This window comes from Ostrinia furnacalis, unplaced genomic scaffold (assembly GCF_004193835.3).
Source record: "Ostrinia furnacalis isolate ACB-3 unplaced genomic scaffold, ASM419383v2 OfSCF2810, whole genome shotgun sequence".
In the NCBI taxonomy this organism is placed as follows: Eukaryota; Metazoa; Arthropoda; class Insecta; order Lepidoptera; family Crambidae; genus Ostrinia; species Ostrinia furnacalis.
Window position 1 is genome coordinate 1 of NW_021133049.1, and position 24,253 is coordinate 24,253.

At 45.0% G+C, this 24,253-nt stretch overlaps 1 protein-coding gene across 1 annotated transcript; it reads left to right on the forward strand.

Moving 5' to 3' along the window:
* Positions 1–117: 117 nt before the first annotated feature.
* On the forward strand, positions 118–23,577 carry LOC114356462 (protein disabled-like; the record flags this gene model as incomplete). Its single annotated transcript, XM_028309669.1, has 26 exons — positions 118–402; positions 1,618–1,761; positions 3,017–3,166; positions 3,563–3,581; positions 3,969–4,103; positions 4,144–4,274; positions 5,284–5,405; positions 5,553–5,757; positions 5,850–6,167; positions 6,664–6,795; positions 6,891–7,022; positions 8,999–9,130; positions 9,172–9,480; positions 9,590–9,876; positions 13,989–14,565; positions 15,347–15,538; positions 15,807–15,869; positions 16,229–16,318; positions 16,905–17,024; positions 17,598–17,676; positions 19,158–19,306; positions 20,420–20,611; positions 21,189–21,346; positions 21,802–21,895; positions 21,970–22,939; positions 23,390–23,577. Coding segments are annotated over 26 exons (5,373 nt in total), but the record flags the coding sequence as incomplete, so codon positions are not given.
* Between the last annotated feature and the right edge of the window lie 676 nt (positions 23,578–24,253).

Sequence of the window (24,253 nt, forward strand, 5' to 3'; positions counted from 1 at the left end):
CCGTTTTGCATTCAAAATCAATTAAAATTACATTCAAATTATATCCAAAAAATGTTCATAAATCTCGATATTCATGATGCTAAAACGATACTGGCAGTTTTTTTCTAAAGATAAAAAAAACAAAACTCTCTTCAAACTGGCCATGGAATAACCTCTTTTAGCTTATTACGTTACATTATCTGTGCAGACAAGAACGAGCCCGGTCGGTTCCTCGGCGAGGGCGTCTCGTTTCGCGCCAAGCTGATAGGCGTGCTCGAGGTGCCCGAGGCTAGGGGAGACCGCATGTGCCAGGAGGCTCTGGCCGACCTGAAGATGGCCATACGAGCCGCTGGAGAACACAAGCAGAGGATACAAGTGCACGTGGCCATTGATGGGCTGCGGCTACGGGATGATAAAACGGGTGTAAGTCATTACCATCATTAGGTTATTTAGTCTCCAGTCTCCACTGCAGGAGCACCCTTTTGGTAATTTATGGCACTAAAGATGGCCATTCGAGCCGCCAGCGAGCACAAGCAGAGGATACAAGTGCACGTGGCCATTGATGGGCTGCGGCTACGGGATGATAAAACGGGTGTAAGTCATCATCATTATACTATTTAGTCTCTCCGCGGCAGGAACACAAGCTTTTCTCATTTACGAAACTGAAGATGGCCATATGCCCCGCCGGCGAACATAAGCAGAGGATACAAGTGCACGTGATGGCCATTGATGGGCTGCAGGCTGCGCGATGATAAAACGGGCGTAAGTCATTACCATCATTAGGTTATTTAGTCTCCAGTCTCCACTGCAGGAGCACCATTTTGTAATTGCGAGACTGAAGATGGCCATACGAGCCGCTGGAGAACACAAGCAGAGGATACAAGTTCATGTGGCCATTGATGGGCTGCGACTGCGCGATGATAAAACGAGTGTAAGTCATCATCATCATCAGAAAATCATTTAGTCTCCACTGTAGAAGAATGAAGTTTTACAAGATTGAATAGGCCATGTGCGCCACTGGTGAGCATAAATAAATAATAATAATAAATAATGTAAGTCATCATCAGTAGATCATATTAAAATCTCTACTGCAGCAGTACGACTCATCCTATTTACCTGAATCAAATGGAGGATTCTTTCTGTACTACCCACGCTAGCCAAATGGATTGGAGTCTAATTAAACTAAATTTAGTTTCTACCTGTTTGGTCCAAGATCAAAGTCAAAATTTCTTTATTTGTTTAGACTAATAAATAGTTCTTACAAACTCATCCTAGCTCTAAAATGGTAGTTATGGTCATGATGATTCAAGTTTCGATTGTCAGGTACTCAGACTTCCCTTCCCTTCTAAGCAAACCTAATGATGAAATAGCATTATGTTCATCAACTTATGCTTAGATGAAGCACTTCCGCTGGTTAATAAAGCACTTTATACAAATCAAACTAAATGTGGGCTGGTGATCAAAGTCAATCAGACGCGCAAAAATATGTTTGAAGACTCCGGATGCGTAAAGTATCTCTACCTAATTCAAGTATCACAGTACAGACACCTGTTTTGACTGCTGGTGGATACTGCATTTCATTAGGTTTTGTGTATCTCAAGTTTAAGCGACTTCTTTGATCGCAATATTTTTATCCAGGACTCACTGTACCACCACCCGGTGCACAAGATATCGTTCATCGCGCAAGACATGACGGACTCGCGAGCATTCGGCTACATATTCGGCTCGCCCGACACAGGTCACCGATTCTTCGGCATCAAGACTGATAAGGCTGCTAGTCAAGTAAGTTGTTATTTTAACCGACTTCAAAAAAAGGAGGAGGATCTCAACCTTTATTTTTATTACATTATGTTGTCCTGTCGCATCGTCGCATTGCATAGTTGTAATTTGGATGGTGCGGTCGGTAACCGGTACGGGCTATTGGCAAAAGCGCTGTTGGCATTTAATTTTTGAGCTGCGCTAACCACACGGTTTACCATGAAACCACTATACTGAATACATTATTTTAAGGTTCAACCATTTTATTTCCGTAAAATATAATGCCCCAGAACGACTCGATGTTTAGTGGGGTAAGATGTGTTTTTTAACACTGATTTATTTTTGAAAACTATACCAACTATACCGAGTTAAATAAAAAAAAAGTTATAAGTTTAATAAATACTTTGTCTACCTGTATAGTTCTACTCATGATTAATTAACTAACTCGCTTGTAACTGATGAATCCGCATCCATATATTGAGATCATTATGTTAGCTCAGACATAGTAACATCGTTTATATTAGCTAGCATACTGAAGTAGCTTTATGCTTGACATACAGCATCAGAATTCCTCGCAGCGGTGCATTGTATGACAATTTAGGCGACATGTTTTACAAATCATTTTATTGTATTACAATGCAGTCACGAATCACTACCTAATCTACTTTAGCCATTTGGCTATATTTGTATTGGTTCATCAAACATCGTTTAGTCTTACAAACTGAGCTTTGGACTGCTGATAATTTATCCTACATTACTAATGCTCGTATCGGCTTGGACAACGTGTCTCTTATTATAAAGAGTAATGTGTGAGACGCTATTTTGTCTGTCCAGTTTGTACTACTTCTGGTAGATAACAATGCTACTAAGTACCTAATTCTTTAGTTGGGATAAGATAGCAAAAGAATTTTTGCATGCCAAGCAAATGTCATTAGGTTAGTCATGAGAGAACGAGATTAAAAATGGCTCGAATTCTACCAAATATCTAAGCCTAATCCTTTAAATTCCGCACTTACCCTAGGTATCAATTTGTTATATGCTTAGGTAATTCCAAATACTGGGTCTGATGCAGAATGTGCACTTCGCAATATACTCACTTCTCTATGCTAGCTTTTGTATACCATATAGCTAAGTAAAGTCTGAAGACTTTGTTTCTGTAATATGTAGGTATTAATATGAAAAAGTGCCGTGCGTCAGACCTCAAATACCAATCCCGTTGAAATTAATAGCCAAGTCATAACCCTCAACCATTCCTATTCCATGGTAAATATGATTGCAGGTAGTTATAGCGATGCGGGACTTATTCCAAGTAGTGTTCGAGCTGAAGAAGAAAGAGGTGGAAATGGCCAAGCAGCAGCTAGAAGGAAAGACAGTCACCAGCTCGCTAGTGCGCCACGCTGCCGCCGCCGCTGTGGAGACCAAGTCTAAGGTAAGCAGCATCATCATCATCATCAGATATCATCACCGCTGCAGGAAAACGGCCCTCTTAATTTACCAGATGCAAATGCAGGACTTATGCCCGTTTTCACCATCAATCCCTAATTTTTAAATGGGGTAACACCACAGAATAATAATAAGTACTTAGTAACACATAACAGGAATTTTGCCGGCCCTCTTTGCCAAAGGCAAATGCAGGACTTAGCGTACTCTCTCTACCCTGACTAGAGAAGTTGGAGGCTTGATTTTTGCAGATTTATCCAAGAGTCACCTACGACATCCACGGGAAGAGAAAGAGTGGACTTGCGTGGTACCACTCATGGCTATTTTTGCCATTGATATCTCAATTGTAAACAATTGCGACCTCCTCGTTTTTTATTGTTTTTAGCATGTAGTTTCTCCAATAGGCTAGTTGCCTAAAAATTTTTTTTTAGACCGTAATGTTTAATATCAAAAAATATTGGACACATATATTTTTATTTGTCAATCTAACAAATAATTACATAGTTATGGTGCGTTGAAGTTGCGCACGACGTCACGACGTGCGGCATTTTTAAGCAAGCGTTGACGTCACGGGCCTCTTCTTATGAACTTTGGCGCGCTTTATCTCTTTAAATTTTCATTAGTTTGAAAAAGTGAAAAATACGTGTAGAGTATTTTTTGATAAGTTAACTGACGGACTAATTAAAACTCTTGCTTTTTTCCACGGACCCTTTCGGAGACTCCTTCATCATGCCCGCACAGTCACAAGTGAGTAATATTTTTATAATAAGGTATTTAATTTGCGTGGCTAGGGGGCGTGGCAGAGCTGGTGGACTTGGAACAAGAGCTGTGCTCTTTGCGGCGGGGGCTCACGCAGGTTGAAGGGCTCACCCCTTCTACGGACCCTTTCGGAGACTCCTTCATCGTGCCCGCACAGTCACAAGTGAGTAATATTTTTATAATAAGGTATTTAATTTGCGTGGCTAGGGGGCGTGGCAGAGCTGGTGGACTTAGAACAAGAGCTGTGCTCTTTGCGGCGGGGGCTCACGCAGGTTGAAGGGCTCACCCCTTCTACGGACCCTTTCGGAGACTCCTTCATCGTGCCCGCACAGTCACAAGTGAGTGAGGTTTTATAAATGGGACTTATAGTGGCTAGAGGGGCGTGGCAGAGCTGGTGGACTTGGAACAAGAGCTGTGCTCTTTGCGGCGGGGGCTCACACAGGTCGAAGGGCTCACCCTCTCCACGGACCCTTTTGAAGACTTAAGAGCAAAATGACGATTTGTAAGAACTATTTATTAGTCCAAACAAATAAAGAAATTTTGACTTTGACTTTGACTTTTGACTCTTATATCGTGCCCGCTCAGTCTTAAGTGAGTGATGGTCTTCAAATGGGACAAAAAATATTATGTTAGCGAGCAGCGATGCGACGTGGCAGAGCTGGTGGACTTAGAACAAGAGCTGTGTTCTTTACGTCGGGGGCTCACGCAGGTCGAGGGGCTCACCCCCTATGTAAGTGATGTTTTTCAAATGAGACAAAATGTCCCAAGATGAAAATGATATTTGAGTTTGCGATAATAATTTGTAGTTGAATCTCCTACCCCCACTACCTTTCACTTTATCGAGTCAAAAGCAAACCCCGCTTACGCTCACGCAGTGTTCAGTCCAACAAGATACATTGTTTAATTATGAAATCATCTGTTTGCATTGTAGGGTCTTTCCTCGCACCACTTTTCACATTGTCAAATCGTAAGATCAACATCAACTTCGCCACTCGCTCGGAGTTCGGCCACAACGAGACACATTGACTGAGACTGTGCGTCACATGTACAAAATTATGTTCTACCAAGTGCCAACCCTAACCCATGTGACATGCAATAATGTAATGTAATAATGTCTGCTCGTTTGCCTCCTATCACATAAAAAAAAATGAATTTGACAAAGAGCTCAGTGTATAGTTATACCTATGCGCGTGCCACGACACCACACGAACGTACGGCGAATACACTCAGTGCATTACGAGCAGCCTGGTGTTTCACTCGTTCCCACGTATTTACCAGTGGCGAGTGGCGACGAGGATGGGATTCAGCAGAGCTCAACCATCATCTGTTATTTCTTGTCCATTGCAGAAGGGTCTCCTCCCCCCTCCCCCTTCAGGATCGTCCAGCCGGGGCCGCAATACCCCGGCGACCACCACGCGCACCGTATTCAGCCCTAACAAAGCCCCGGCGACGCCTTACCCATGTGACATGCAATAAATAATTTGAATTTGACAAAGAGCTCAACCGTCATCTGTTATTTCTTGTCCATTGCAGAAGGGTCTCCTCCCCCCTCCCCCTTCAGGATCGTCCAGCCGCGGCCGCAATACCCCGGCGACCACCACGCGCACCGTATTCAGCCCTAACAAAGCCCCGGCGACGCTGCCATTCGACCTGGCGTCGGTTGCGGCCGACTTCGAAACCACGCCCACCACGCTCGTCGATAACCTGCCAGAGCCTTCGGTTAGTATGTCGTTTGNACGCCGGGGGCTTACGCAGGTTGAAGGGCTGACTCCTTCTACGGACCCTTTCGGAGACTCTTTCATCGTGCCCGCACAGTCACAAGTGAGTGAAGTTTTAGAAATGGGACTTATTGTGATATTCGAGTGACTAGGTGTTCTTCAAATGGGACATAACTATGATATATGGGCGGTGAGTGTAGCGTGGCAGAACTGGTGGACTTGGAACTAGAGCTGTGCTCTTTGCGGCGGGGGCTCACGCAGGTTGAAAGGCTCACCCCTTCTACGGACCCTTTCGGAGACTCTTTCATCGTGCCCGCACAGTCACAAGTGAGTGATGTTCTTCAAATGGGACAAAAAAATATTATGTTAGCAAGCGGGGAAGGCGGCGTGGCAGAGCTGGTGGACTTAGAACAAGAGCTGTGCTCTTTGCGGAGGGGTCTCACGCAAGTTGAGAGGCTCACTCCCTCCACGGACCCTTTCGGAGACTCTTTCATCGTGCCCGCACAGTCACAAGTGAGTAATATTTTTATAATAAGGTATTTAATTTGCGTGGCTAGGGGGCGTGGCAGAGCTGGTGGACTTGGAACAAGAGCTGTGCTCTTTGCGGCCCGTTTTCACCATCTCTCCCTAATTTTAAAGTGACACATATGAAAACAAAATACCTGTTATGTGTTACCATAGGGGTCACTTAAAAATTAGGGATTGATGATGAAAACGGGCATAACTCCCTCCACGGACCCCTTCGGAGACTCCTTTATAGTGCCCGCCCAGTCACAAGTGAGTGATGTATTCCAAATGGGACATAATATTATGACATGCAAACGGTCATGCGTCGTGGCAGAGCTGGTGGACTTAGAACAAGGGCAGTGCTCTTTGCGGCGGGGGCTCACGCAGGTTGAAGGGCTGACTCCTTCCACGGACCCTTTCGGAGACTCTTTCATCGTACCCGCACAGTCACAAGTGAGTGAGGTTTTACAAATGGGACTTATTGTGATATTCCAGTGACTAGGGGGGCGTGGCAGAGCTGGTGGACTTGGAACAAGAGCTGTGCTCTTTGCGGCGGGGTCTTACGCAGGTTGAAGGGCTCACCCCTTCTACGGACCCTTTCGGAGACTCTTTCATCGTGCCCGCACAGTCACAAGTGAGTGAAGTTTTAGAAATGGGACTTATTATGATATTCGAGTGAGAGAGAGGTGTTCTTCAAATGGGACATAACTATAATATATGGGCGGTGAGTGTAGCGTGGCAGAGCTGGTGGACTCAGAACAAGAGCTGTGCTCTTTGCGGCGGGGGCTCACGCAGGTTGAAGGGCTGACTCCCTCTACGGACCCTTTCGGAGACTCTTTCATCGCGCCCGCTCAGTCACAAGTGAGTGAGGTTTTAGAAATGGGACTTANCGATGTCGCGCTCGGATGGTAGCAGACTGATTTTTAAATTTCAACGCGCACGGAGCAACATCGCTCGCGGATACCCACATTTGGTACAATAAAAATATTCAAACCATACCGATACAAAATAACGAAATAACGATATGCATATCGAAATACCAGTTATTTTAAAATTAACGTTATGAAGCCGAGCGTGCCACTTTTTAAACGTCATTAGTGTCATTTTAGCGAATTTTAGTGATTGCCGCAACGTAAAAGTAATCGTATCATCGTACTGCATTCGCAAAGTCATCGAAAGATATCGTGTGACTCGATTCGAAAATTAATTAATTCCGATAAAACTGATATTTTGTTAAATTTATAGCTAGTCTGACTGTGGATTAAAATAATTTTGTCGCGGTAAACGTAAAACGTTATTCTACATTATTAATTTTCTTATTAATTTGCAAATAATATTTTTGTTGTGCCTAATGTTTATGAAAGTAATGATCATTATTCCATTATGTTAAATAGTACTACTAGTAATTCATACTTATTTCCATACTTTTAAATATCCTAGTAAGTACCTGACCTAGTTTCATAAAATAAAGACTACTGTTACTATTCATATTAACTCAAGCTTTTTATTTTTAATAAATGTAAAAATGCGTAGTTTTTCCAATACTTTTTCTTACATAAAGCTAAGTCAGGTACCTAGTTTTGAAGAAATTTCTAAACGAGAAAATCCAGTGCCGTCGTATACATAGACGTATACTGCGATCACAGACCTAACTTCTTGATTTATTTGTTACTTGTGCTGTTAATTACAATTCTCAATCCGTAAATAATTTCTTCTTTCTACCGTGTTCGTACTACTGTCTACTGTCCTTGTAAAATCATCGTAACTGAATATTGTAATCGGATTACATGAACATCACTCGACCATGTATGTCCATTTGGACATATCGGAATGGCACGCTTTGACGAGCAACTTGCTGTATCTACTCTAATTCATATCTGTGGGGAGGGGAAACTAGTTAACCGGCACTCTTCAAATTGAAACAACACAACGAGTGGATGGAAGTTTGAAAAACTTTCAGTCAGTAAAACTGTCAAAAGTGACAATATGGCGGCTGCAATGGCGGCAGACTAACTACAGACTATAAATATATATCCGCGATGCTAGCGCCACAACTACTCTAATGGAACTAAAGCTGTCAGACCCCTGGAATGGATGGAAGTTTGAAAAACGTTCAGTCAGTCAAACTGTCAAAAGTGACAATATGGCGGCTGCAATGGCGGCAGACTAACCACAGACTATAAATATCTCAAAAGTCAAAGTCAAAGTCAAAATTTCTTTATTTGTTTAGACTAATAAATAGTTCTTACAAATCGTCATTTTGCTCTTAAGGAGCCTCTACATGTCTCATAATCTTTTTACCCTACCAGCACTTGAAGACCAACATTTGGCAAGTGCTGAGAAGAAGCGCCGCAACAAACTCAGTCACCACTCGGACTGCCGGACTGCCGGTTAATATAAATAAATATAAATAGTAGTAGTAGGTACATTCGATTCAGGAGCAGTTCACTGAATTTACCATGCATTCTTGTATGGTGTATCTTATAAGAATGGGTATACAAGATTGCGTGGTATATTAAACAAGGTAGTGACGTGCTAATATCTAGACTTACATATTAAGATACTAGTAGAAATGACTCGCATACATAAATTTGAATAACTTGGATTGACCAGTCCCCGAAAGAAATGGGACTTATTGTGATATTCAAGTGGCTAGAGGGGCGTGGCAGAGCTGGTGGACTTAGAACTAGAGCTGTGCTCTTTGCGGCGGGGGCTCACGCAGGTTGAAGGGCTGACTCCCTCCACTGACCCTTTCGGAGACTCTTTCATCGTGCCCGCACAGTCACAAGTGAGTGAAGTTTTAGAAATGGGACTTATTGTGATATTCAAGTGGCTAGAGGGGCGTGGCAGAGCTGGTGGACTTAGAACAAGAGCTGTGCTCTTTGCGGCGGGGGCTCACGCATGTTGAAGGGCTGACTCCCTCCACGGACCCTTTTGGAGACTCCTTTATCGTGCCCGCACAGTCACAAGTGAGTGAGGTTTTATAAATGGGACTTATAGTGGCTAGAAGGGCGTGGCAGAGCTGGTGGACTTAGAAAAAGAGCTGTGCTCTTTGCGGCGGGGGCTCACGCAGGTTGAAGGTCTCAACCCTTCTACGGACCCTTTCGGAGACTCTTTCATCGTGCCCGCACAGTCACAAGTGAGTAAGGTTTTAGAAATGGGACTTATTGTGATATTCAAGTGGCTAGGGGGTGTGGCAGAGCTGGTGGACTTGGAACCAGAGCTGTGCTCTTTGCGGCGGGGGCTCACGCAGGTTGAAGGGCTCACCCCTTCCACGGACCCCTTCGGAGACTCCTTCATCGTGCCCGCACAGTCACAAGTGAGTAATATTTTTATAATAAGGTATTTAATTTGCGTGGCTAGGGGGCGTGGCAGAGCTGGTGGACTTGGAACAAGAGCTGTGCTCTTTGCGGCGGGGGCTTACGCAGGTTGAAGGGCTGACTTCCTCCACGGATTCCTTCGGAGACTCTTTCATCGTGCCCGCACAGTCACAAGTGAGTGAAGTTTTAGAAATGGGACTTATTGTGATATTCGGGTGGCTAGGGGGCGTGGCAGAGCTGGTGGACTTGGAACAAGAGCTGTGCTCTTTGCGGCGGGGGCTCACGCAGGTTGAAGGGCTCACCCCTTCTACGGACCCTTTCGGAGACTCCTTAATCGTGCCCGCACAGTCACAAGTGAGTGAAGTTTTAGAAATGGGACTTATTGTGATATTCAAGTGACTAGGGGGGCGTGACAGAGCTGGTGGGCTTAGAACAAGAGCTGTGCTCTTTGCGCCGGGGGCTCACGCAGGTTGAAGGGCTGACTCCCTCCACGGACCCTTTCGGAGACTCTTTCATCGTGCCCGCACAGTCACAAGTGAGTGATGTTCTTCAAATGGGACAAAAAAATATTATGTTAGCGAGCGGCAATAAGACGTGGCAGAGCTGGTGGACTTAGAACAAGATTTGTGCTCCTTACGAAGAGAGCTCACGCAGGTTGAAGGGCTGACTCCCTCCACGGACCCTTTTGGAGACTCCTTTATCGTGTCCGCACAGTCACAAGTGAGTGAGGTTTTATAAATGGGACTTATAGTGGCTAGAGGGGCGTGGCAGAGCTGGTGGACTTAGAACAAGAGCTGTGCTCTTTGCGGCGGGGGCTCACGCAGGTTGAAGGGCTAACTCCCTCCACGGACCCTTTCGGAGACTCTTTCATCGTGGCCGCACAGTCGCAAGTGAGTGAAGTTTTAGAAATGGGACTTATTGTGATATTCAAGTGGCTAGAGGGGCGTGGCAGAGCTGGTGGACTTGGAACAAGAGCTGTGCTCTTTGCGGCGGGGGCTCACGCAGGTCGAGGGGCTCATATCGAGTCATAAAAGCAAACCCCGCTTACGCTTACGCAGTGTTCAGTCCAACAAGATACATTGTTTAACTATGAAATCAACTGTTTGCAGTAGGGTCTTTCCTCGCACCACTTTTCACATTGTCAAATCATAAGATCAACATCAACGCCGCCACTCGCTCGGAGTTCGGCCACAACGAGACACATTGACTGACACTGGGCGTCACATGTACAAAATTATGTTCTACCAAGTACCAACCCTAACCCATGTGACATGCAATAATGTAATGTAATAATGTTCGTTTGCCTCCTATCACATAAAAAAAAAATGATTTTGCCAAAGAGCTCAGTGTATAGTTATACCTATGCGCGTGCCACGACACCACACGAACGTACGCCGAATACACTCAGTGCATTACGAGCAGCCCGGTGTTTCACTCGTTCCCACGTATTTACCAGTGGCGAGTGGCAACGAGGATGGGATTCACTAGAGCTCAACCATCTTATTTCTTGTCCATTACAGAAGGGTCTCTCCTCCTTCAGAATCGTCCAGCCGGGGCCGCGTATTCAGTCCTAACAAAACCCCGGCGACGCCTTACCCATGTGACATGCAATAAATAATTTGAATTTGACAAAGAGCTCAACCGTCATCTGTTATTTCTTGTTCATTACAGAAGGGTCTCCTCCCCCCTCCCCCTTTTAGGATCGTCCAGCCGCGGCCGCAATACCCCGGCGACCACCACGCGCACCGTATTCAGCCCTAACAAAGCCCCGGCGACGCCTTACCCATGTGACATGCAATAAATAATTTGAATTTGACAAAGAGCTCAACCGTCATCTGTTATTTTTTCTCCATTGCAGAAGGGTCTCCTCCCCCCTCCCCCTTCGGGANATTTTGATTCATGTAGCTCATAGGTAGGTTAGTCTTTTTAGGGTGGATTCGACCAAACGATGAAATATTAATCTCAAATTAAATCGTCAGTTTTGACATGTTTCCCATACTATCAATGTGCTATACCAGGGATACGATTCTCATGCAATCGATTTTTTCCGTATATGAACTCCTGTTACGGTCCGTTGCGACGTTTTTAAAAACGCGCTGTAACTTCCGTATGATTAATTTTATCTTTACTTAGTGAAATTTTATTACAAAGCCCATTTATTTTTATAATTTGATAAAAATGTTGTAAAATTAATACACAGTATCACAAAACATAAAGTTTTAAAGGTTCAATTTTAAATATTCATTACATGNCCACGCCCACCACGCTCGTCGATAACCTGCCAGAGCCTTCGGTTAGTATGTCGTTTGTTTCGTGTAGCTCATAGGTAGGTTAGTCTTTTTAGGTTGGATTCCACCAAACGATTACATATTAATCTCAGAATAAATCGTCAGTTTTGACATATTTCCCATACTGTCAATGTGCCATACCAGGGATACGATTCTCATGCAATCGAATTTTTTCCGTATACGGTCCGTTGCGACGTTTTTAAAAACGCGCTGTAACTTCCGTATGATTAATTTTATCTTTACTTAGTGAAATTTTATTACAAAGCCCATTTATTTTTATAATTTGATAAAAATGTTGTAAAATTAATACACAGTATCACAAAACATAAAGTTTTAAAGGTTCAATTTTAAATATTCATTACATGTACTGAATGTATCGGAACACGTTAAAATGGTTAATGTCATTAATTAATGCCAATGTCATCGTTGAAAAAAAAAATTTTTGTTTTCTTCATACGAGTTTTATTGGAGTTTTTTTTATATTTTATAATCCATTTCATAACAAATTATCTTGCAAAATACAAAATTTCTTGGTTTTATTTCACAGTTCATAGGATTATGACAGCAAATTCGTATACGAATTTCAACATCGACTGGTACATACATAGCACTCGTAGCGTTCGAGTGGTTTTCGATCGGGAACTTTTGAGAATGCACAAACGGTGTAAATAGTCGAAAAAACCTAACGAAACCCTCTGAACGATCTTCGAATGTGAACTTTTTTCGATTGCATCACAATCGTACCCCAGGAGTTATTCTCGGATAAAAGTTTGGTCGAATCTTAGATGTTCTTATGTTTCCCGGCACGGATTTTGAGCGTTGAGAAAAATTGTAAGTAGGTATGTTAACGTTTTCTTTATTAGAAAAAAGATTCTTCAAATGTTTTGATCACTAGATTCTTCTATGAACCAAACTATTTTGGGTGTCTATTTTTGTACAGTGCACTGGTTGTAAACGATTTATCTTACGCGTTCCTAGCGCTCAAAATCTGTGATACTTGTGCATTTTTATGTATTGAAATATTTAGGTCATAAGTTAATCAATAGGAGAAGGAGTATTTTACACTATCTCATTATTTTAGATAATTATGAAATATAATATTATCGAGCGGTATCAGTGGGAAGAATAGTGAACTATAATTTTCAGTTACTTTTCATGAATTTCTCAGTGTATACTCACGCTTGTTCTAAGTGAGTATTGTAAAACGATATTATGTATTGATACAAATAGTTCAATATCACTTTTCTCACTTCTGCCTTGTGTTCATGATTATCATTCGGTTAAAATTCGTCTTTAAAAACCACCTTCCATCCATTTTTTGTTTCTTTCTACGCACGCCCTAACGGCACTTGTGTGTGTATTTTATTACTTTAGATGGATTTTTTTTTTTAATTTGATGTTTAGAAAATTTTAGAAATCTCTTTCATAGGATACACTTCTCTTTGTTCTGTTTTCCCCGCATTTAGTATAAACAAACTAACCCCTAATAAAAAGTTAAACCAAGGATGAACCTTGGATTAAAATGAGATTTCCATACTAAATGACAACTTAAACCAGAGTTCAACTAGGGTGTAACTTTTATTAGTAAGGGGTTAGAGTCTATGTTATTATGATTTGCTGAAACTACCCTGAAGCATGAAATCTGACACTCGTGCACCAAAGCTAAGTTTATTTTATTACTTTACCCACTAGTTCCCTTGGCCCGTATTTGTGACGTCTGGCATTCCTTTGTTACTTGTTGCAACTCTAGAGTGGGATATTTGACTATTACTTTAATCTTGGTGTTATTTTTGTAATACTTTTGTACCTAGCTGTGTGTTTAATGTTTGACTTATCATTACAATAACGCAACCACTTAAATTAAATTATCATTCATTATCATATCACTTACAATAAGTTCGGAGAAAATGTCTTTGAGCGACGTCCTCGTTTTGTTTATTCAACGAAATAGTCAAATATCCTACCGCGGTATCTCTACCATAAGACTAAATAAATAATTGCAGACATGACACGTTATCTGGCTTTCGTTGTATTTTCTATAGATCTTTATTTGATTTCACGTAATTGTGCTTGTTGGTCGATGTTACGCAATGACCCCTCTACGCATGTTCCCTACCTCTTTTGTTTCTAAATTGACGGTCAATTTTAATCCGAATCGGTACGGAAATATGTACATAATAATATTAAAGTATGATAGATAAATGTAATATTCGATTAAGTGTCATGATGTGTGTGGGCAAGTCGTTATTTAGTCTCGTGGTGTGCCTGTTACAGGTGAGCCAGCCGGCCGCGGCGGCGCTCGGCTACGACGTATTCACCGACCTAGACCCCCTCGGCACCGGCCGCAGTAAACCATACGTTGACAAAAAACTCTTCTTTCAGGAGCTCAAAAATCCGCCAAAGAAAGTGCTCAAAGACCTCGTTCCGACCGCTCAGAGTCAGACGCTCGTTACCGACACGGTGCCGGCCGCGGCCGAGCCCAGGCCCGATTACGCGACCACTATGACGTCGCTGTCGCGCCACTCGGGCGGCACGGTGTCGGTGGCGCGCGCGCCCGCGCTGTTCACAGGGCCCCTCTTCGCCGCCGACCCGTTCGCTGAGACCGACCCGTTCGACAACACCGACCCCTTCTCCGACTCGTTCAAGGACGACCCGTTCACGAGCGTGCAGGAGTTACCGAAGGCGCGCGACGAGCCCCGCCGGGCCAGGGACGGCCCGGGCGAGGGCTTCAACGGGCCGCTGCACGTGTCGCTGCCGCCCGAGCCCGCGCCCAAGTCGCCGCGCCTGCAGCGACAGGTATTGAAACGGGTGGTCGTCATTCATGCTCATGTTTTACTACCATTTCAGCCTATTCGAGACTCGTGCATTAAATCTTAACAAATACGTACACTTTCATAATCCAATTTTCATGTTCAATCCTTGATATAAAAATACACGATTGGTTATGGTGGCGACACTGAGTCGATGTTGATTCAGTGCTGCCGAGTAATACAAAAAAAAAATAGTTAAAGTATCTTCACATAATCGCTACGAGTTACGTGCGTGCGTTTAGACCATAGACAAGCTCGCGCACCCAACGACGGTTTGCCTGTATCTCATACAAAATTCACCCGCAAATTAACATTTTAAATACATCTGTACTCAAACGAGCGTAATCATCAGGTCAAGATCCATTAATTCCAACCGAAAGGTACGTCATTTCACGTTCATACTGCTTCATCGCTGCTTGATCTACCTGCGTCTAAGTTGAGATGCGAGTTTCAATAGCTCAGTTGAAATCGGACGACCCACCGACGTTTATATGCCTCACGCGATCGAAGCGTGGTGCATGGTCCAGTGTAGACCCAGCTTAACGAAGTTCTATTACGTGTGTCATATGACATACTTAGTCGAGCTCTACATCCTGTGTACATAATATACAACATCGCATTGCCGGTCGTTTTCTTTCGCATCTTCCCGCGTATAAGTTCTCAGTGTACAGAGTCGAGCTTAGACATCTTCCCGCGTACATAGCATTGCTGGCCGTATCCTTTGCATCTTCCCACATACAATATTATTTGAAGTTTACTATTCTCAGGGCACAGAATCAAGCTCGGTCCGTCAGCGGCCGCAGCCTAGCAGCAAGCTAGCCGAGGGCGGGTCGCCGCCGCCGCCGCTGCCGCCCAAGAAGGAGCCCGCCCTGGCGCGCCCGCCGCCGCGACCGCCGCACGACGACCCGCCCGACGCCGGCCCGCCGCTGCCGAGGCCTGCCAGGAAGAAGGAGCCTATGGTAAGCAAAGACTTGAGAACTGAGAGTATGATATTCCCACCGCTGCAATTCCTGTGTAACCAAGTTTAACCCGCGGGAAAATTAACTGTATCCGCCGCTGCCACGCCCTGCCAGAAAGAAGGGACCTATAACCTGTAAGTTACGGGACTTCCCACCGCTGCACAACCACGACCAGCGCCCGACGCCGGCCCGCCAGGAAGAAGAGCCTATGGTGAGCTGCTTTAATAGACTATTCAACTACCTAGGGCTACCATTCCTGTGCAATTAGCTTGGCCACGATCCTGACGCCGGCCCGCCGCTGCCGAGGCCCACCAGAAAGAAGGAGCCTATGGTAAGCTGCTGCAACGACGACGCGACTTATGTAGCTTGGCCGCCGCCAACACTGTTGACCAAGAAGGAGCCTTCATCATCATCATCATCGTCATCATCATTTCAGCCATAGGACGTCCACTGCTGAATATAGGCCTCCCCCAATGCTTTCCACGTTGATCGATTGGTAGCGGCCTGCGTCCAGCTCTTCCTTGCTATCTTTACGATGTTGTCGCTGCGTTTTCCGGTACGCGGCCTCCATTCCAGAACCTTGCTGCCCCATCGAAGAAGCCTACTGACACGGTGAGCATACTGATGAGTATATTCCCAATACTGTAGCTCCCTATGTAGCCAGCTTGGCCACCGCCGCCCAAGAAGTAGCCCGCCCTGGCGCGCCCGCCGCACGACCACGACGACCCGCCCGACGCCGGCCCGCCGCTGCCCAGGCCCGCCAGGAAGAAGGAGCCTATGGTGAGCCTTTTTAGGGGACTATTCCCCGCCCCCCATTAAGTGGGGGCGTGTTGGGTCCCGCCGTGTAGGGCGGGACGTCCGCGGAAGGCGCCTTGGTCGTTTCTAGTACCCAAGGCGCCGACCACTATGCGGCAGAGGGAACACCCCAGGTTTTTAGTCGGTTCGAGTCCCACATAACCTACCGTCCCCCGGCGGTAGGTATGGATAGGCCATTTTCCTGGGTAAAAAAAAAGGGGACTATTCCCCTTTGCATCTCTTGTGCAACAAATTTTGACCCAGGGGAAAGTCTAAACTGTCATCCGTCGCTGCTAAGACCCGCCAGGAAGGAAGAACCTATGGTAAGCTTATTCTAGGACTATTTCACCTCACGTTTCCATTGCTGCAATTCCTGTGTAGCTAAGTTTAAACCGGAGGAATATTAGACTGTCATCCACCGCTGCTACACCCCGCTAGGAAGAAGGAACCTATGGTAAGTTACACGACTTTTATGTAGCCAGCTTGGCCGCCGCCAACGCTGTCGACCAAGAAGGAGCCTATGGTGAGCTTATTGATGAGTATATTCCCAATACTGTAGCTCCCTATGTAGCCAACTTGGCCGCCGCCGCCCAAGAAGGAGCCCGCCCTGGCGCGCCCGCCGCACGACCACGACGACCCGCCCGACGCCGGCCCGCCGCTGCCCAGGCCCGCCAGGAAGAAGGAGCCTATGGTGAGCCTTTTTAGGGGACTATTCCCCGCCCCCCATTAAGTGGGGGCGTGTTGGGTCCCGCCGTGTAGGGCGGGACGTCCGCGGAAGGCGCCTTGGTCGTTTCTAGTACCCAAGGCGCCGACCACTATGCGGCAGAGGGAACACCCCAGGTTTTTAGTCGGTTCGAGTCCCACATAACCTACCGTCCCCCGGCGGTAGGTATGGATAGGCCATTTTCCTGGGTAAAAAAAAAGGGGACTATTCCCCTTTGCATCTCTTGTGTAACAAATTTTGACACAGGGGAAATCTAAACTGTCATCCGTCGCTGCTAAGACCCGCCAGGAAGAAAGAACCTATGGTAAGCTTATTCTAGGACTATTTCACCTCACGTTTCCATTGCTGCAATTCCTGTGTAGCTAAGTTTATGCCGGAGGAATATTAGACTGTCATCCACCGCTGCTACACCCCGCTAGGAAGAAGGAACCTTTGGTAAGTTACAAGACTTTTATGTAGCCAGCTTGGTCGACAACCAAGAAGGAGCCTATGGTGAGCTTATTGATGAGTATATTCCCAATACTGTAGCTCCCTATGTAGCCAACTTGGCCGCCGCCGCCCAAGAAGGAGCCCGCCCTGGCGCGCCCGCCGCACGACCACGAGGACCCTCCCGACGCCGGCCTGTAGGAGCCTATGGTAAGCAAAAATTTGAGAACAGAGAGTAAGAATAGTCTCGTAAAAAGTTACAAGACTGTTCCCACTTCTCTTTGCAACTCCTGTGTACCCAACTTTAGGAAAGCCCTGGAAGAAAGTTAAGACAGTCATTCGCCGCTGCTGCGACCTGCCAGGTACAAGAGACCTATGGTTGGATGAATGAGACTACCACTACTCATTCCCACCGCTGCAACTCCCGTGTGGCTAAGTTTGACCCAGGGAAATCTTAACTGTCATCCGCCAGTGCCGCGCACAGTGTATTTTTTGACCCGAAAAAGTGACATTCTGTTTTTATCACTAATATCCAAAGTTTAACTTATTATTATTGTAAGACTAAAACACCCAGGTGACAAATAGCTATAGATTATTTTTTTAAAAACTAGCTGACCCGGCGAACTTTGTTCCGCCTTAATGACAATAAATAAGCAGATTTTTTTTTAATTTCGAACGGGATAAAAAGTATCCTATGTCCTTCTCCTGGCTCTAAACTACCTCCCTGACAATTTTCAGCTAAATCGGTTCAGCCGTTCTTAAGTTATAAGTGGAGTAACTAACACGACTTTCTTTTATACAGGGTGGAAACGTTAAGTGATCTCACTCGATTATTTCTTAACTATACCAGATATTAAAAAACTGGTTACTGATCCTGAAAGTGCTTAATGAGCTCTTTCAAACGGTACCAATAATAAGTTACAGAATAAACTGGATCTATCTGAAAATTCAATGTGTCCAGCTTCCATACTAAATGTATGCCAGACACACAATATTAGAAGTGTAATTTTTTTAATTTAATAATAAATACTTAAAATAAACTCGTAAATTGTATTCTTATTTTAAATTATTAATGAAAAACATTGGTTTTAGGCTTTACTTGCTATAATATTGTTAAGAGATGAGTGTCATGACTGTAGTAACTAGTACTAAATGTATGGAAGAAGGAAACATTGAATTTTTGGTTAGATCCAGTTTATTCTGTAACCTATTATTGATACCATTGGATAGAGCTTGTGAAGCACTTTTAGAATCAGTAATCATTTTTACGATATCATATGTAGTTTTTAAAATAATGTGACTACCAAATGTATGGAAGCTGGAAACATTGAAGTTTCGGATAGATCCAGTTTATTCTGTAACCTATTATTAATACCGTTTGATAGAGCTCATGAAGCACTTTCAGGATCAATAACTAGTTTATTGATATCTTGTATAGTTTAGAAATAATCGAGTGAGATCACTTATCGTTTCCACCCTGTATATATAGATATTTTAGAAAATTTATTTTGTGCTGGGTCAAACTACAATTTTATTATTATTTAAAGAAAGGTACACACTAAGCTTCTCTTTGCATTGCAGGTAGGTAGGTTGGTGTATGGCGAATATTATTGCACCTATAATTATTTAAAAGTAGTTATAGGAACGATAGTGTGATTATTTTTTAAATNAAAGACGACCCGTTCACGAGCGTGCAGGAGTTCCCGAAGGCGCGCGACGAGCCCCGCCGGGCCAGGGACGGCCCGGGCGAGGGCTTCAACGGGCCGCTGCACGTGTCGCTGCCGCCCGAACCCGCGCCCAAGTCGCCGCGTCTGCAGCGACAGGTATTGAAACGGGTGGTCGTCATTCATGCTCATCTTTTACTATCATTTCAGCCTATTCGAGACTCGTGCATTAGTCCTCCGTGTTCATGTTCAATACTTGATATTAAAAGTAAAGTAACAAACACAGAAACACTGAATCGCTCAGTGTTGCTGAGTAATAAAAAAGAATCATAAGTTAAATAATCTCCACATAATCGCTCCAAGGTTCGTGCATGTTTCGTTAAACCACAGGCAAAGCCCCGTCCACAACGGTTAAAATTACCCGCAAATTAGCATTGTGAAATATCTTTCTAGTACATTAACTCAGACGGACGTTATCATCACGTCAAGATTCATTTTTTCCATCCAAAGGTACGTCACTTCACGTTCATACTGCTTCATAGCATTGCTTATCGTTTACTTTACATCATCTCGCGTAGAAGTTCGGTTGTGCGTTGCAATAGCTGATTCCAAGCCGGACGATCCACCGATGTCTAAATACCTCACGCGATTGAAGCGTGCTGAAACATCTAGTGTGGCCCCAGCTTATCGCATTTTTGAACATTCGTCCGTGTTTCTTCCCGCGTACAAGACTGATTGAAATTCGTAGCGTGTCTCACACGGTGTTCAAAGTCAGCGAAGAGCGCGAAGCGGCAAGCAATGGCTTCCCTTACGCGCGCCCTATTCATATGACGTACCTATTATTGAGACACGTCGTGTTCGAGTTCCTCGTGGACTTTAGGCAGGGTACTCACCTGCCATGTAGCACGTAACGTAGCATGTAACGTAACCAACCTTCAAGTGAGTACGGCTCATCCACGTTCATCGCGTATCTGGCTGCGAGCTCCTGAACCCCACTGCGAGCCTCCTTTGTGCTCGCGGTGATACCGCCACTTGGCGGGTCGCTGCTATCTCTCTGGGAGCCACTCGCGAGCAGCTCGCAGCGGGCTCGTGCCTATGTACCTACTCACTTGATACAGTATCTGATACATTACATGCTACACGGCTAGATGAGTACCCTGCTTTAGACAGCGCTTCAGGGCACCGAGTTGAGCTAGCATAAAACATCGCATTGCTGATCTTCCCCTTTGCATCTTCCCTCATACAATATTATTTGAAGTTTACTATTCTCAGGGCACAGAATCCAGCTCGGTCCGGCAGCGGCCGCAGCCTAGCAGCAAGTTGGCCGAGGGCGGGTCGCCGCCGCCGCCGCTGCCGCCCAAGAAGGAGCCCGCCCTGGCGCGCCCGCCGCCGCGCCCGCCGCACGACGACCCGCCCGACGCCGGCCCGCCGCTGCCGAGGCCCGCCAGGAAGAAGGAGCCTATGGTAAGCTATGAGACTTTTTCCACCGCTGCAAGTTTGACCTGGAGGAAAGGAGCCGGCGCTGGAACCGTTCATCGCTACAACTCTTTTGTAGTCAGCTTAACCACGTCCATGACGAGCCGCTCGACGCCTGCGCGTCGCTGCCGAGACCCGCAAGGAGGAAGGAACCTATGGCAATCCTTTTTACGAGACGATTTAAATACCTTTCATTCTCACTGCTGCCACTCCTGTGTAGCCAACTTGGACCCGGGGGAAAATTAAACTGTCATTTGCAAACACTAGTTCAAATGGTGTTGGTATGCTGTTTTACTAAAGTCGTATATTTTTTTGTAATTAGGACTTCAGTCTACCAATTAATGGACATACTTATTAGAGCTGAAAACTCAGTTCTTCCATAGATTTTGAATGACAGAGAATTAATTGGCAATCATAGCAGTCATAGCTTGATGACGTTACTTTTTGCCAACAACAGCGTCACACTTAAAGACATCGTTAGTTTAACAGTTCACGTCCAATCTAAAAATATCCCAGCTCACTCACACCATAGTTTAAGTTCATTAAAGTTCAATTTACTCTTCAGGCGGACCGCAGCACCAAGCCTCGCCTATCATCGGCGGCGACCAACAGCAGCGAAGACGAGTATCTGACGCCGGCGCCGCCGCCGCTGCCCACCGCGCGTCGCTTCGATATCACGCTGAGCCAGCTGCTTACTTGCACTGTGGATGAGCTGGCGCACCGGTGAGTACAAAGCAACAGGATTAAGTAAATGAAAATAAGCCTTATCTCCATTAGGGATAGATCACCTTTGAGCTCAACTAGTCTCGAGTAGCGCACAATCAATGTCTCTACTTGAACACTGACTAAACGGCAGCGCTCAACTCGAACCACAACCTAAGAACCGGATATAGCCATGGCTTTCATCATTGCGAGCCCGACTCTTACAAGATGCATTTGAACACGAACTAAAGCCGCCAACCGTTCACACTCATTATAAAGATGAATCACCGCGCAGTGTCCTCACTTGGCTCACCTTGCGGCATGCATAAACCCACACCAAGGTCACCACTTAAAGGTCTCAAGCCGAGGCTGCCTCCAATAAAGATAAACGTACAGGATGTCCTTCAGATACCAAGTCAAATACAACGTCCGATTAGCACACCGAAGAACATAACTACTATTTTCTCTATTTACAGGTTAAGAGTTCCTGCCACAACACTATCTTCCATGACTCTACCTCAGCTTACAGAATACCTCAGGTCATATCTAGCAGCAGACAATGAAAGAGCGGTATGTTGTTTTATTCTTCTTATTTCAAATGTTACTTACAATTTAGTCATATCACTTCATACGTTTCGTAATAGCCATCCCCTTATTCGCAGCATATTCACGTCGAGCCTTCCATGAAAACGGAGAAAGAAAAACCATTGTCAGCTATGCCAACGACTATTTTGCCGGATAAGCCTTTAGTTACCGCCCCCTCAATTAGCACTGACTTCAAACCGCAATTCGAAGACAACTTCGCGCCTACGAGCGAGACAAGTGATACATTCGTAGCGAACTTCGACGATTTCGACAAAAAAGCGAACCCCTCCTACGACAGATACGCAGCGTTCAGAGAAATACAAGAGCAGGAACTCAAAGCCAAATCTATATTAGATCCTCTTGACAGCGTAGAAATGGAAACTAAGCAAGATTCCGATGAAAAAGAGGAGCTGACCGCGATAAATGACATTATGCGAGCAAACGAGGAGCGGAAAATCGATGCGAAAGAAACTTCGCGGAGTCCTTTGAAAACGCTCGACGAGTTGACGTTGGACTCCTTCAATATGTTTAGAACCTCTGTCAGTCCGAAACCGTCACAGATCGACGCCAAAATAGAGGACATCAAATCTGTGATGAAGACTTTGCAAATAGAGAAACAGAGGCGGAGCGTATCGCCTAGGGATAACGGTAACGTGGATGTGAAGCAAGAGGATACCAACGATAGATACGCAGCTCTGAGGGAGATCACGATAACGGAGCCGGCGGATGAATTCGAGTCTCTGCCTCCCGAACTGCCAAAAGAGCGGAAAAAGTCGGACGAGAAGTCGGATGGTTTCGACAATTCAGACTTCTTCGACTGCATAGACAATAGCTCGCTCTCTTTCTCGCACGTGGAAGACGCGTTTAGGAAGAGTCCAGTGGTGAAAGACAGGGAGGTAGAGAAAAAACCGGAGATTCCGAAAGAGGTTTCAGTGGAGTTAGCGCCGGTGAGAGATCTACAGCCACCAGCCAGACTGTCCACGGGTTCCATCAGCGACGTGCCTAGCGGGTCATCTCCTGATACTAAAGGTACATTGATTTGATTAGATTATATGACAGTCTTAAGTAGATAAGTATAGTTTCCGTCCTGACCTCATATCCTGGGCACAAGAGCGGTGGTGTCCTACAACTATTGTCGCCTGCACAATTGATTGTCTGTTCATTTTTAATCGACTTCATGTTTCATAGTAGGTACGTAAGGCTGGGTTGCACCATTTTACTTAAACAAACGTCAAAACTCTGTCAACTACATACAAAAACACCGGTCATGGTTAAAATATGATGGTGCAACTTAGCCTCAAAATATTAATTATGATAAATTCGACAAACTGCTTGGAAAAGACATGAAGCGAAATGATTCTCCGATCGATCTGAAGTTTTTATAGCCCAATATTATTTTTGTAATTTTACTGTGAAATCCGTAAATACTTTTTGATCTTTCCAAATTCTTGCTAAGAATGTTCCATTCCGATTGCGCAGAGAAATGCGTAGGCGTTTGCGGCGTAAGCGTAGGAGGCGGCGTGGGCGTGGGCCCGGGCGTAGTAGGTGCCGGCCGCTGGGCCGTGCTGGCGGGAGCGTCGCCGTGCTCCTCGGATTCACGCGATTCAGAACCACGCGCGCGTCGACGTCGCGGGACACCGCCGAAAAACCACAACGGTGAGTACTAACATGCCTGTGTACCTACCATGAGGTGTTATCGATAGCGAGTACGTCAAAAATCTCTATGAAGATTTTGTTTCTTAAAAGTAGCCGCTAGGGGCGCTGCACAATATGTCATACAATTAATGTCATTTTTTTACGCAGTCGCTAACGAGCACACCTAACGTAAACTTATGGTAAGCACACTGTTCATCTCCGCGAGTCTGTAAACAAAACACGCGCGACGTACCTCCTGGGATAGATAATCGACAGGACACTCACGAGCGAGCTTTGACGCACGTATTCCTTACCTGACTCTTGAGACAAGCTAAATTATGAAGTCTAAACATCTTCGCAATACAGGCATACAAAAACAATACTTCTTACTACAACCCTCTAGTCAGGATGTGTCGCGCATATAATGAGTTGGCTCGTGCAGGCAAGGACATAGATGTATTTAATAGTAAATTTCCTCAGTATAAAAAGGCTATATCCGACTTGCTCAAAAATGACGAAACGACAGCGTCTCCCGGTGGGAACGGTGCGTAATGTCTTCTGGGTAATCTTTTGCTTCCGTCGTAATCACCGCAATTAGTATAAAATATCTAATAAAATTTCATAATATTGTGTTGTAGTAACTGTTAGAGTTAAGTTAGAACTGTATTTATTTTTAGATAGTACTTGTAATTTAATTTAATTTAATTT